General features: G+C 40.6%; 2 protein-coding genes and 2 pseudogenes across 2 annotated transcripts in view; all 4 read left to right on the top strand.

The window, feature by feature from the left end:
- LOC111780370 overlaps nucleotides 1-2892 on the top strand; it is a 6585-nt pseudogene extending 3693 nt beyond the window's left edge.
- Nucleotides 2893-4680: 1788 nt separating this feature from the next.
- Nucleotides 4681-6994, top strand: LOC111780522 (annotated as a pseudogene).
- A 1368-nt stretch (nucleotides 6995-8362) lies between these two features.
- LOC111780360 (non-specific phospholipase C2-like) lies at nucleotides 8363-10458 on the top strand. Its single transcript, XM_023660736.1, has 4 exons — nucleotides 8363-8823; nucleotides 8954-9555; nucleotides 9688-9867; nucleotides 9980-10458. Exons 1-4 carry the CDS (start codon nucleotides 8363-8365, stop codon nucleotides 10288-10290), a joined length of 1554 nt encoding a protein of 517 aa, XP_023516504.1. The 3' UTR covers nucleotides 10291-10458.
- Nucleotides 10459-10901: 443 nt separating this feature from the next.
- The window catches only part of LOC111780521 (non-specific phospholipase C2-like), a 3162-nt gene continuing 2407 nt past the window's right edge, over nucleotides 10902-11656 (top strand). The window contains exons 1-2 of the mRNA XM_023660947.1: nucleotides 10902-10975; nucleotides 11156-11639. Coding sequence (XP_023516715.1) covers nucleotides 10902-10975; nucleotides 11156-11639 — 558 coding nt within the window. The remainder of the gene's footprint in view (nucleotides 10976-11155; nucleotides 11640-11656) is intronic.

Here is an 11656-nt window from a genome sequence, read left to right as displayed (position 1 = left end):
TTACCTTTGACCATTTGACAAACACGTCCAATTTTCTAGGAAGTGGCACAGATTCAGTTGGACACTCTCCACCCATTTTTAGGATAGGTTGTATTTAAATAGTATATCTGTTTACACAAGATTTCACAACCGTATTTTGAAGGGCAGTCAAACTTTCAGTCGTTCTCTCTCTCTTATTTTAGGCATTTTATCTTTCTTCCAACAACCTCCTATCGACAATATACTCTAGGTGATTTCTCTGGCCGATTATCGAAATCCAACAGCTCTCGTCTCCGATTTTGCGGTTTTCGACAGGTGATTTTCTCGTAATTTCTTTTTCAATTGTAGATTAGTATCTGTATGTTCTGAAATTGAAGGATCTGGAAATCAAAATTATCATTCGATTAGTTTGATTTTAAACGAAAATCGAAATGTGCGAACTGATTTTACAGGTGGTTCGCGTCGGCACCGACATCGATGTTGCCGAATCGGCTCTACATTCACACAGGAACCTCTGCCGGAGCCACGAGTAACATTCCGCCATTCCTTGGCAAAGGCTATCCACAGCGAACAATCTTCGAGAATCTCGACGATGCCAGAATGTCCTTTGGAATCTACTTCCAGAACCTTCCACCGACGTTGGCCTACGGAAACCTATGGAAACTAAAATACATAAGGAAATTTCATTTGTTTGATCTAGACTTCAAGCGGCATGCAAATTAGGGGAAATTACCGAACAATTTTGTGCTTCAATATAATTACCGGGAGTAAGTGCTATAGCTTGTTTCCAATACTCAGCGGCTTGATTGAACCAAGCCTCCGAAATTTCAGAATCTCCCTGTCGAATGGCCTGTTCTCCCCGGTCATAATAGGCAGGTAAATTCCTTCCCTTAGAACGGCAACCCCTGAATCTCGAGCCACGTGGCGTTCCAACCCAATTCCAACAATGCATTTTCGGACCGAGAAAGCGGGTTTATTTCTCTTGAAATTTCTCTTCAATGTTTATTTTTACACACGTCGTTTTCTATGTGGTGCTAGAGCTATGGTACTTTGATCTGCCGCTGGNAACCCCTGAATCTCGAGCCACGTGGCGTTCCAACCCAATTCCAACAATGCATTTTCGGACCGAGAAAGCGGGTTTATTTCTCTTGAAATTTCTCTTCAATGTTTATTTTTACACACGTCGTTTTCTATGTGGTGCTAGAGCTATGGTACTTTGATCTGCCGCTGGAGCCAGGGAACGATGATCATCCATCACACAATGTGTACCAAGGACAGATGCTCATCAAGGAGGTTTACAAGACGCTCAGATCTTCACCGTAGTGGAACGAAACTGTGTTCATCATCACCTACGATGACCACAGAGGATTCTACGACCACGTTCCAACGCCGGTTACTGGCGTTTCTAGCCCCGACGGAATCGTCGAGCCCGAGCTATTTCTATTCCATTTTGATCGGCTCGAAGTTCAAGTTTCGACCATCATGATCTCGCCGTGGATAGAGAAGGACACTGGTATGAATTCTTTATTAGTTCCTTTTATAGTTTTTTTGTTTTGAGATTTAAATCACAATTTTTTTATTTATTTATCAAATTTCCTATTTAATTTTTTTAAAACTATTTCAAAACTAGTTTACAAACAAAATATTGTTTATAATTTTTTTCAATGAGGACATTCATTGTATTTTTAAATTTTATCTAATAATGTTAATAATTATAAATTTAATTTCCATAATTTCGATAAATCTTATAATATTCAATTTCTTTTATTGTCAAACAAATAGTATAGATATACAATAGGAAAATTACTCAAGCTTATTATTAAACCTTAAAGTGTAAAACCCAAATTTAATGTATAATTATCCTAAAAAAAATGACGGGTATTTGAAGATCAACACCATATTCAAATGAGAACGATTCTGAGGATAGGATTCTCCTTCTTCAGTGGTTGAATCATAGAAACTCGATGGTTAAGCCTGATTTGTATGGAGCAATTTTCTAATCGCTCAAGCTCATTGCTAGCATATATTGTTTATTTGAGCTTTCCTTTTTGGACTTTTGCTTAAAGTTTTTAAAATGGGTCGCTAGGCTCAAGTTTCCGCACCAATGTNTTAATCAATCATGTTTTAATGATGGTGATGCAGTTGTTCATGGCCCTAATGGATCACCCTCTCCATCATCTGAGTATGAACACTCCTCCATTCCCGCCACCGTCAAGAACATTTTCAACCTCCCATCTCCCTTCCTCACCAAGAGGGACGAGTGGGCCGGATCGTTTGAGTCCATCGTTCAAAAACTAACCTCCCCAAGATCCGACTGTCCCGGTGAGTCCAAAACATCAACCTTACTACGAACCAAACAAACGTATCATTTTTTTACGTTAGATAGATGATGATCTATTTGAACTTACAAATCTATCTATCAATTTCGATATAGAACAACTTCCAACACCGGTGAAAATCAGGGATAGCCCTGCAAACGAATCAGCCAAGCTTACGGAGTTTCAGCAGGAGCTCATGCAGTTGGCTGCAGTTTTGAAAGGAGAGCATATCCTGAGTAGTTACTCAGAGACCTTTGGAAAGGATATGACGGTGAAGGAAGGTAGGGAGTATATAAGGGAGGCCGTAAAGAGATTCTTTGAGGCTGGGCGTTTAGCTAAGGAAATGGGAGTTGATGAAGACCAAATTGTCCAAATGAAACCATCTCTTTCTACGAGATCCTCATCAACACCTACACAATTGCCTTAATAATAGATGTCAAAAATGATACAAAAAGAACTAGAGAACATTGAAAATAAAACTCGAAGTAAAAGAATAGTCGTGTAAAGACACAGTCATGTAACTCTTTACGACGTGTTTGTCTCATAGTAAAAGTTCATGTATTTTAGAAATGAGAAAGTGAGGTTATGTTTCGTATGTGAATTCACTCAACTTACAATATAGATTATTATACATAAATGATTTTCATCCCTAAGGTCGAGGAAGGCAAGTGATTTGGATGTTTCTTCATGTGACTTAAGAACCAGACACGCTTGAACTACCCAACCCAAGCCATAAAATTGGGTTGGGTTAGATTTATTTTTGGTTTGCGTTGTTAGTGTGAGATCTTACCTCGATAGGAGGGGGAACAAAATATTCTTTATAAGATTGTGGCAGACGGGCTTTAAAATCTTAAGGAGAAGTCTGTAAGGGAAAGCCCAAAGAGAACAATATCTGCTAGTGGTGGGCTTGGTCCGTTACAAATGGTATTAGAGCCCAACATTTGGCGATGTGTCAGTAAAGAGGCTGAGTCCCAAAGTAGGTGGACACACGACGGTGTGCCAACAAAGACGTTGGACTTCGAAGGGTGGTGGATTTGGGGTCTCAAATGGATTGTAGAAGGGAACAAGTGCTAACAAGGATGTTGGGCCCTGAAGGGGGGTGGATTGTGAGATCCCGCATTGGTTGGAGAGAGAAACGAAACGTTGTTTATAAGTGTGTGAAACCTCTCCCTAGCAAACCCATTATGAAACGTTGAGGGGAAGTCCAGAAGAGCCCAAAGAGGACAGTATCTACGCCCGGTAAGCTTGGGCCATTTCAGTGGGTCGAAAATCGAGTTACAACACAATTCACCCTACCTTACTTTTAAGATTATGATGAAGATGGAGAATATTTGACGTTTGTAACCAATGTTAGTGACGCGTGGACATATTGCATCCTGTGAATGTTTGATATTTGAGTTTGGTGAGATTTGATAAAGTTCACATATGTTAGTAGCTGGTATTATCATATATGTAAAAGATTATTAAAGGGATGCCAACTAGCCTCTAGTAGTGAGTTGCATAGATTGATAGGGTCCTAATATGTATCTCAATATTGATTGAGACTGAGAGTGGCTTCCCGTTATCAGATTACTATGTGAGTACTTTTAGAGGATCACCAAATTGAGAGGGGTATCTCAGTAGTTGGTTCAACTACACGGTCGCATCCTAAGTTTTATTTGTTAACGTTTGTAATGATCTTAGAAGGACCTCTAGCTTTGCAAATCTAGTAATTGTTGACGCTTATCATGTGCCATTTTATTAGAATACTATGTCGGGCCTACCAGGAAGTCGCATATTGACCTCTAATAGTGAACTATCTAGACTCACGGGTTCACATTGTATCAAAGTAGTTGGCTCAAGAATGAAGTTAGTCCACCTCATGTTGACCTCTAATAGTGATCTGTCTAGACTCACGGTTCACATTATATCATAGTAGTTGGCTCAAGAATGAGGTCAGTACACCTCATGTTTATGATTAGGATACTATGTATGCATCCTACCAACCTAGTAATCTAAGTAAAGTCAATAGTGCAATCGGGGACGTGATGAGGAATACTGTTGGCTGTGTCATGGGTTTCATTTCTGGAGACGTGTTGCTTTAGTTGTAAAACGGTGTTATAAGCAAACTACAAACAAACTCGGTTTTATTTCGCTTTAAAATGTTATTGTTTTTATTTAGATATAAAATCTCTTTTCAAATTTGAAAATGACGGAAGTCTGTAAGCCTGTTTTCAGCAACAACCCTAGTCCCGATCCTCTAATAGTCCCGACATAGTAATCTGATGATATGGACACGAGTGACGAACACTGCCATCTGTTCCATTTATAAGGAACGCAAACATTCAATCTTCATTTCAATTCTGTGTCTCTGCAGATGGGAAGAACTATTCCCTCTGCTTCAATGGCGGTCAAATTCACTGCCTTCTTCCTTCTCCTATTGGCCTTCTACACTCTCCTCCTTCATGGCTCTCCCATCAAGACCATTGTCCTTCTCGTCCTGGAGAATCTCTCCTTCGATCACATGCTCGGCTGGATGAAGAAAATCAACCCTAAAATCAATGGCGTCGATGACACTGAATCCAACTTCCTCAATGCCACTGATCCGAAATCGAAACAGTTCTTCTTCAAGGACCGGCTCACTATGTCGACCCCAACCCTGGCCACTCCTTCCAAGCCATTCTAGAGCAGATTTTCGTCTCCGATAACACCTCCGCTAATCCCCCGCCAATGAACGGATTCGCTCAGCAGGCATTCTCCATGGACAACACCGCCGCCATGCCTACAGATGTAATGAATGGATTTCAACCCGATTTGGTCACCGTCTACCAGACTCTTGTTAGATAAAACCTTTGTTTTTTCCTTATTTAGATTCACACGCTTACATTTAATTTACCTTTGACCAACCTTTGTTTTTTCCTTATTTAGATTCACACGCGTACATTTAATTTACCTTCGACCAACCTTTGTTTTTTCCTTATTTAGATTCACACGCTTACATTTAATTTACCTTTGACCAACCTTTGTTTTTTCCTTATTTAGATTCACACGCGTACATTTAATTTACCTTCGACCAACCTTTGTTTTTTCCTTATTTAGATTCACACGCTTACATTTAATTTACCTTTGACCAACCTTTGTTTTTTCCTTATTTAGATTCACACGCGTACATTTAATTTACCTTCGACCAACCTTTGTTTTTTCCTTATTTAGATTCACACGCTTACATTTAATTTACCTTTGACCAACCTTTGTTTTTTCCTTATTTAGATTCACACGCGTACATTTAATTTACCTTCGACCAACCTTTGTTTTTTCATTATTTAGATTCACACGCTTACATTTAATTTACCTTTGACCATTTGACAAACACGTCCAATTTTCTAGGAAGTGGCACAGATTCAGTTGGACACTCTCCACCCATTTTTAGGATAGGTTGTATTTAAATAGTATATCTGTTTACACAAGATTTCACAACCGTATTTTGAAGGGCAGTCAAACTTTCAGTCGTTCTCTCTCTCTTATTTTAGGCATTTTATCTTTCTTCCAACAACCTCCTATCGACAATATACTCTAGGTGATTTCTCTGGCCGATTATCGAAATCCAACAGCTCTCGTCTCCGATTTTGCGGTTTTCGACAGGTGATTTTCTCGTAATTTCTTTTTCAATTGTAGATTAGTATCTGTATGTTCTGAAATTGAAGGATCTGGAAATCAAAATTATCATTCGATTAGTTTGATTTTAAACGAAAATCGAAATGTGCGAACTGATTTTACAGGTGGTTCGCGTCGGCACCGACATCGATGTTGCCGAATCGGCTCTACATTCACACAGGAACCTCTGCCGGAGCCACGAGTAACATTCCGCCATTCCTTGGCAAAGGCTATCCACAGCGAACAATCTTCGAGAATCTCGACGATGCCAGAATGTCCTTTGGAATCTACTTCCAGAACCTTCCACCGACGTTGGCCTACGGAAACCTATGGAAACTAAAATACATAAGGAAATTTCATTTGTTTGATCTAGACTTCAAGCGGCATGCAAATTAGGGGAAATTACCGAACAATTTTGTGCTTCAATATAATTACCGGGAGTAAGTGCTATAGCTTGTTTCCAATACTCAGCGGCTTGATTGAACCAAGCCTCCGAAATTTCAGAATCTCCCTGTCGAATGGCCTGTTCTCCCCGGTCATAATAGGCAGGTAAATTCCTTCCCTTAGAACGGCAACCCCTGAATCTCGAGCCACGTGGCGTTCCAACCCAATTCCAACAATGCATTTTCGGACCGAGAAAGCGGGTTTATTTCTCTTGAAATTTCTCTTCAATGTTTATTTTTACACACGTCGTTTTCTATGTGGTGCTAGAGCTATGGTACTTTGATCTGCCGCTGGAGCCAGGGAACGATGATCATCCATCACACAATGTGTACCAAGGACAGATGCTCATCAAGGAGGTTTACAAGACGCTCAGATCTTCACCGTAGTGGAACGAAACTGTGTTCATCATCACCTACGATGACCACAGAGGATTCTACGACCACGTTCCAACGCCGGTTACTGGCGTTTCTAGCCCCGACGGAATCGTCGAGCCCGAGCTATTTCTATTCCATTTTGATCGGCTCGAAGTTCAAGTTTCGACCATCATGATCTCGCCGTGGATAGAGAAGGACACTGGTATGAATTCTTTATTAGTTCCTTTTATAGTTTTTTTGTTTTGAGATTTAAATCACAATTTTTTTATTTATTTATCAAATTTCCTATTTAATTTTTTTAAAACTATTTCAAAACTAGTTTACAAACAAAATATTGTTTATAATTTTTTTCAATGAGGACATTCATTGTATTTTTAAATTTTATCTAATAATGTTAATAATTATAAATTTAATTTCCATAATTTCGATAAATCTTATAATATTCAATTTCTTTTATTGTCAAACAAATAGTATAGATATACAATAGGAAAATTACTCAAGCTTATTATTAAACCTTAAAGTGTAAAACCCAAATTTAATGTATAATTATCCTAAAAAAAATGACGGGTATTTGAAGATCAACACCATATTCAAATGAGAACGATTCTGAGGATAGGATTCTCCTTCTTCAGTGGTTGAATCATAGAAACTCGATGGTTAAGCCTGATTTGTATGGAGCAATTTTCTAATCGCTCAAGCTCATTGCTAGCATATATTGTTTATTTGAGCTTTCCTTTTTGGACTTTTGCTTAAAGTTTTTAAAATGGGTCGCTAGGCTCAAGTTTCCGCACCAATGTTTTGTTCCCCTCTTCAACCGATGTGAGACCTCACAATTCACCCTCTTTAGGGCTCAACATTCTCACTAGCACACCGTTTGATGTCCACCACCCTTCGGGGCTCAACATTCTTGCTGGCACACCGCCTAGTGTCTGGGTCTGATACCATTTGTAACAATTCAAGCCTACCACTTGCCGATATTGTTTGATTGTGAGATCTCACATCGATGAGAAAGAAGAACGAAACATTCTTTATAAGGGTGTGAAAACCATTCCCTAGCAAATGCGTTTTAAAAACTATGAGGAGAAGCCCGAAAGGGAAAATCTAAAAAGACAATATCTACTCGCAGTAGGCTTGAGCTGTTACAAATCTTATGTTGGGTGACCAATTGAAAATTTTCATAAGATACATGTGAACGAGGATAAAACATGCCAGCGTTGGTTTATGGGGATAGTTACCGCATGTAAAATATATTAACAAAATATTACATATATAATATTAAAAATAAATTGAATGATGTGTATTAATATCCTAATTGTAAATAAAATGTTCATTAATTTTTCTTTAAAAAGTTAATTTATATATATATATTTTTTTTTAGGGTTCAACATCTGAAACAGATATATCAAACTATGGACAGTGATACATTAGGTATTGATATTGGTTGGATTAACCATTTTCAGTTCACCATATGCCCATTTGGGGCTGCAAAAAAACACAGAATTGAACCACATAGCCATCTGTTACGCATATAAGACACTAACATTCAATCTTCATGTCGCCATTAATTCATTCCCTTTCTCTCTACACATGGGAAGAACTGTTCCCACTGCTTCAATGGCTGCCAAATCCACTACCTTCTTCCTCCTCCTATTGACCTTCTATACTCCCCTCCTCCATGCCTCTCCCATCAACACTATTGTCGTTCTTGTCATGGAGAATCGCTCCTTCGATCACATGCTCGGCTGGATGAAGAAACTCAACCCTCAAATCAATGGCGTCGATGGCTCTGAATCCAACTTCCTCAACGCCACTGATCCGAAATCCAAACAGTTCTTCTTCAAGGACCAGGCTCACTACGTCGACCCCGACCCTGGCCACTCCTTCCAAGCCATTCGAGAGCAGGTTTTCGGCTCCGATAACACCTCCGCTAATCCCCCGCCGATGAACGGATTCGCTCAGCAGGCTTTCTCCATGGATAACACCTCCGCTATGTCCGCCGATGTGATGAATGGATTTCAGCCTGATAAGGTGGCCGTCTATAAAGCTCTCGTCTCCGAGTTTGCGGTGTTCGACAGGTGATTTTGTTGTAATTTCTTTTTAGGTTGTAGATTGGTAGTTCTGTGTTCTGAATTTGAAGGATTTGGAAATTTTGGTTATTAGCTGATTAGTTTGATTATAAACGAAAATTGGAATGTATTTTTACAGGTGGTTCGCGTCTCTACCGGCCTCGACGCAGCCGAATCGGCTCTACGTTCACTCAGGGACCTCTCATGGAGCCACCAGCAATATTGCATCACTCCTTGCCAAAGGCTATCCACAGCGAACGATTTTCGAGAATGTCCACGATGCCGGATTGTCCTTCGGAATCTACTACCAGAACATTCCGTCCACGATGTTCTACCGGAATCTACGAAAACTGAAATACCTGAACAAATTTCACCTATTCGGTCGGTTCAAGCAGGACGCAAGGCAAGGGAAATTGCCGAACTACGTGGTGTTGGAGCCACGGTACTTTGATCTGCCGCTAGAGCCGGGGAATGATGATCATCCATCGCACGATGTGTACCAAGGACAGATGTTTGTGAAGGAGGTTTACGAGACGCTTAGAGCATCGCCGCAGTGGAATGAAACTCTATTCATCATTACCTACGATGAGCACGGCGGGTACTACGACCACGTTCCGACGCCGGTCAACGTCCCTAGCCCCGACGGAATCGTCGGACAGGAGCCATTTCTTTTCAATTTTGATCGGCTTGGAGTTCGAGTTCCTACCATCATGATCTCGCCGTGGATAGAGAAGGGCATCGGTACGTATCCTTTCCTCTACTTTCACCTCTTTATTAGTTAATTTTGTCATTTTTTGTTCATAATTTATAACAACAAAATAGAAGGAATTTTAAAAACATTTAATCAATCATGTTTTAATGATGGTGATGCAGTTGTTCATGGCCCTAATGGATCACCCTCTCCATCATCTGAGTATGAACACTCCTCCATTCCCGCCACCGTCAAGAACATTTTCAACCTCCCATCTCCCTTCCTCACCAAGAGGGACGAGTGGGCCGGATCGTTTGAGTCCATCGTTCAAAAACTAACCTCCCCAAGATCCGACTGTCCCGGTGAGTCCAAAACATCAACCTTACTACGAACCAAACAAACGTATCATTTTTTTACGTTAGATAGATGATGATCTATTTGAACTTACAAATCTATCTATCAATTTCGATATAGAACAACTTCCAACACCGGTGAAAATCAGGGATAGCCCTGCAAACGAATCAGCCAAGCTTACGGAGTTTCAGCAGGAGCTCATGCAGTTGGCTGCAGTTTTGAAAGGAGAGCATATCCTGAGTAGTTACTCAGAGACCTTTGGAAAGGATATGACGGTGAAGGAAGGTAGGGAGTATATAAGGGAGGCCGTAAAGAGATTCTTTGAGGCTGGGCGTTTAGCTAAGGAAATGGGAGTTGATGAAGACCAAATTGTCCAAATGAAACCATCTCTTTCTACGAGATCCTCATCAACACCTACACAATTGCCTTAATAATAGATGTCAAAAATGATACAAAAAGAACTAGAGAACATTGAAAATAAAACTCGAAGTAAAAGAATAGTCGTGTAAAGACACAGTCATGTAACTCTTTACGACGTGTTTGTCTCATAGTAAAAGTTCATGTATTTTAGAAATGAGAAAGTGAGGTTATGTTTCGTATGTGAATTCACTCAACTTACAATATAGATTATTATACATAAATGATTTTCATCCCTAAGGTCGAGGAAGGCAAGTGATTTGGATGTTTCTTCATGTGACTTAAGAACCAGACAGCTTGAACTACCCAACCCAAGCCATAAAATTGGGTTGGGTTAGATTTATTTTTGGTTTGCGTTGTTAGTGTGAGATCTTACCTCGGTAGGAGAGGGGAACAAAATATTCTTTATAAGGTTGTGAAACCTCTCCATAGCCGACGTGCTTTAAAACCTTGAGAGAAAGCACGGAAAGGAAAATCTAAAGAGAACAATATCAGCTAGTTGTGGGCTTGGACCGTTACAAATGGTATTAGAGTCAGATTCCAAGCAATGTGCCAACGAGGAGGCCGAGTCCCAAAGGGGGTGGACACTTGGCGGTGTGTCAGTAAGGACGTTGGTTCCCGAAGGATGGTGGATTGGGGGTCTCACATCGATTATAGAAGAGAACAAGTGCCAACGAGGATGCTGTGCCCTGAAAGAGGGTAGATTGTGAGATCCCGCATCGGTTTGAGAGGGAAACGAAACGTTGTTTATAAGTGTGTGGAACCTCTCCCTAGCATACATGTTANGTAGTTCTGTGTTCTGAATTTGAAGGATTTGGAAATTTTGGTTATTAGCTGATTAGTTTGATTATAAACGAAAATTGGAATGTATTTTTACAGGTGGTTCGCGTCTCTACCGGCCTCGACGCAGCCGAATCGGCTCTACGTTCACTCAGGGACCTCTCATGGAGCCACCAGCAATATTGCATCACTCCTTGCCAAAGGCTATCCACAGCGAACGATTTTCGAGAATGTCCACGATGCCGGATTGTCCTTCGGAATCTACTACCAGAACATTCCGTCCACGATGTTCTACCGGAATCTACGAAAACTGAAATACCTGAACAAATTTCACCTATTCGGTCGGTTCAAGCAGGACGCAAGGCAAGGGAAATTGCCGAACTACGTGGTGTTGGAGCCACGGTACTTTGATCTGCCGCGGGAGCCGGGGAATGATGATCATCCATCGCACGATGTGTACCAAGGACAGATGTTCGTGAAGGAGGTTTACGAGACGCTCAGAGCATCGCCGCAGTGGAATGAAACTCTATTCATCATCACCTACGATGAGCACGGCGGATACTACGACCACGTTCCGACGCCGGTCAACGTCCCTAGCCC

The sequence above is a fragment of the Cucurbita pepo genome, chromosome LG18 (assembly GCF_002806865.2).
Source record: "Cucurbita pepo subsp. pepo cultivar mu-cu-16 chromosome LG18, ASM280686v2, whole genome shotgun sequence".
NCBI classification, from domain to species: Eukaryota; Viridiplantae; Streptophyta; class Magnoliopsida; order Cucurbitales; family Cucurbitaceae; genus Cucurbita; species Cucurbita pepo.
This window is presented reverse-complemented; position numbering and strand designations above follow the sequence as displayed.

Excerpts from the sequence above, each read along its gene's own strand:
- LOC111780360 (XM_023660736.1), top strand. The coding sequence starts at position 8,363 with ATGGCTGCCAAATCCACTACCTTCTTCCTCCTCCTATTGACCTTCTAT. Across the intron at positions 8,824-8,953 it reads GAGTTTGCGGTGTTCGACAG|GTGGTTCGCGTCTCTACCGG; the intron begins GTGATTTTGTTG and ends GTATTTTTACAG. Across the intron at positions 9,868-9,979 it reads CCCAAGATCCGACTGTCCCG|AACAACTTCCAACACCGGTG; the intron begins GTGAGTCCAAAA and ends ATTTCGATATAG.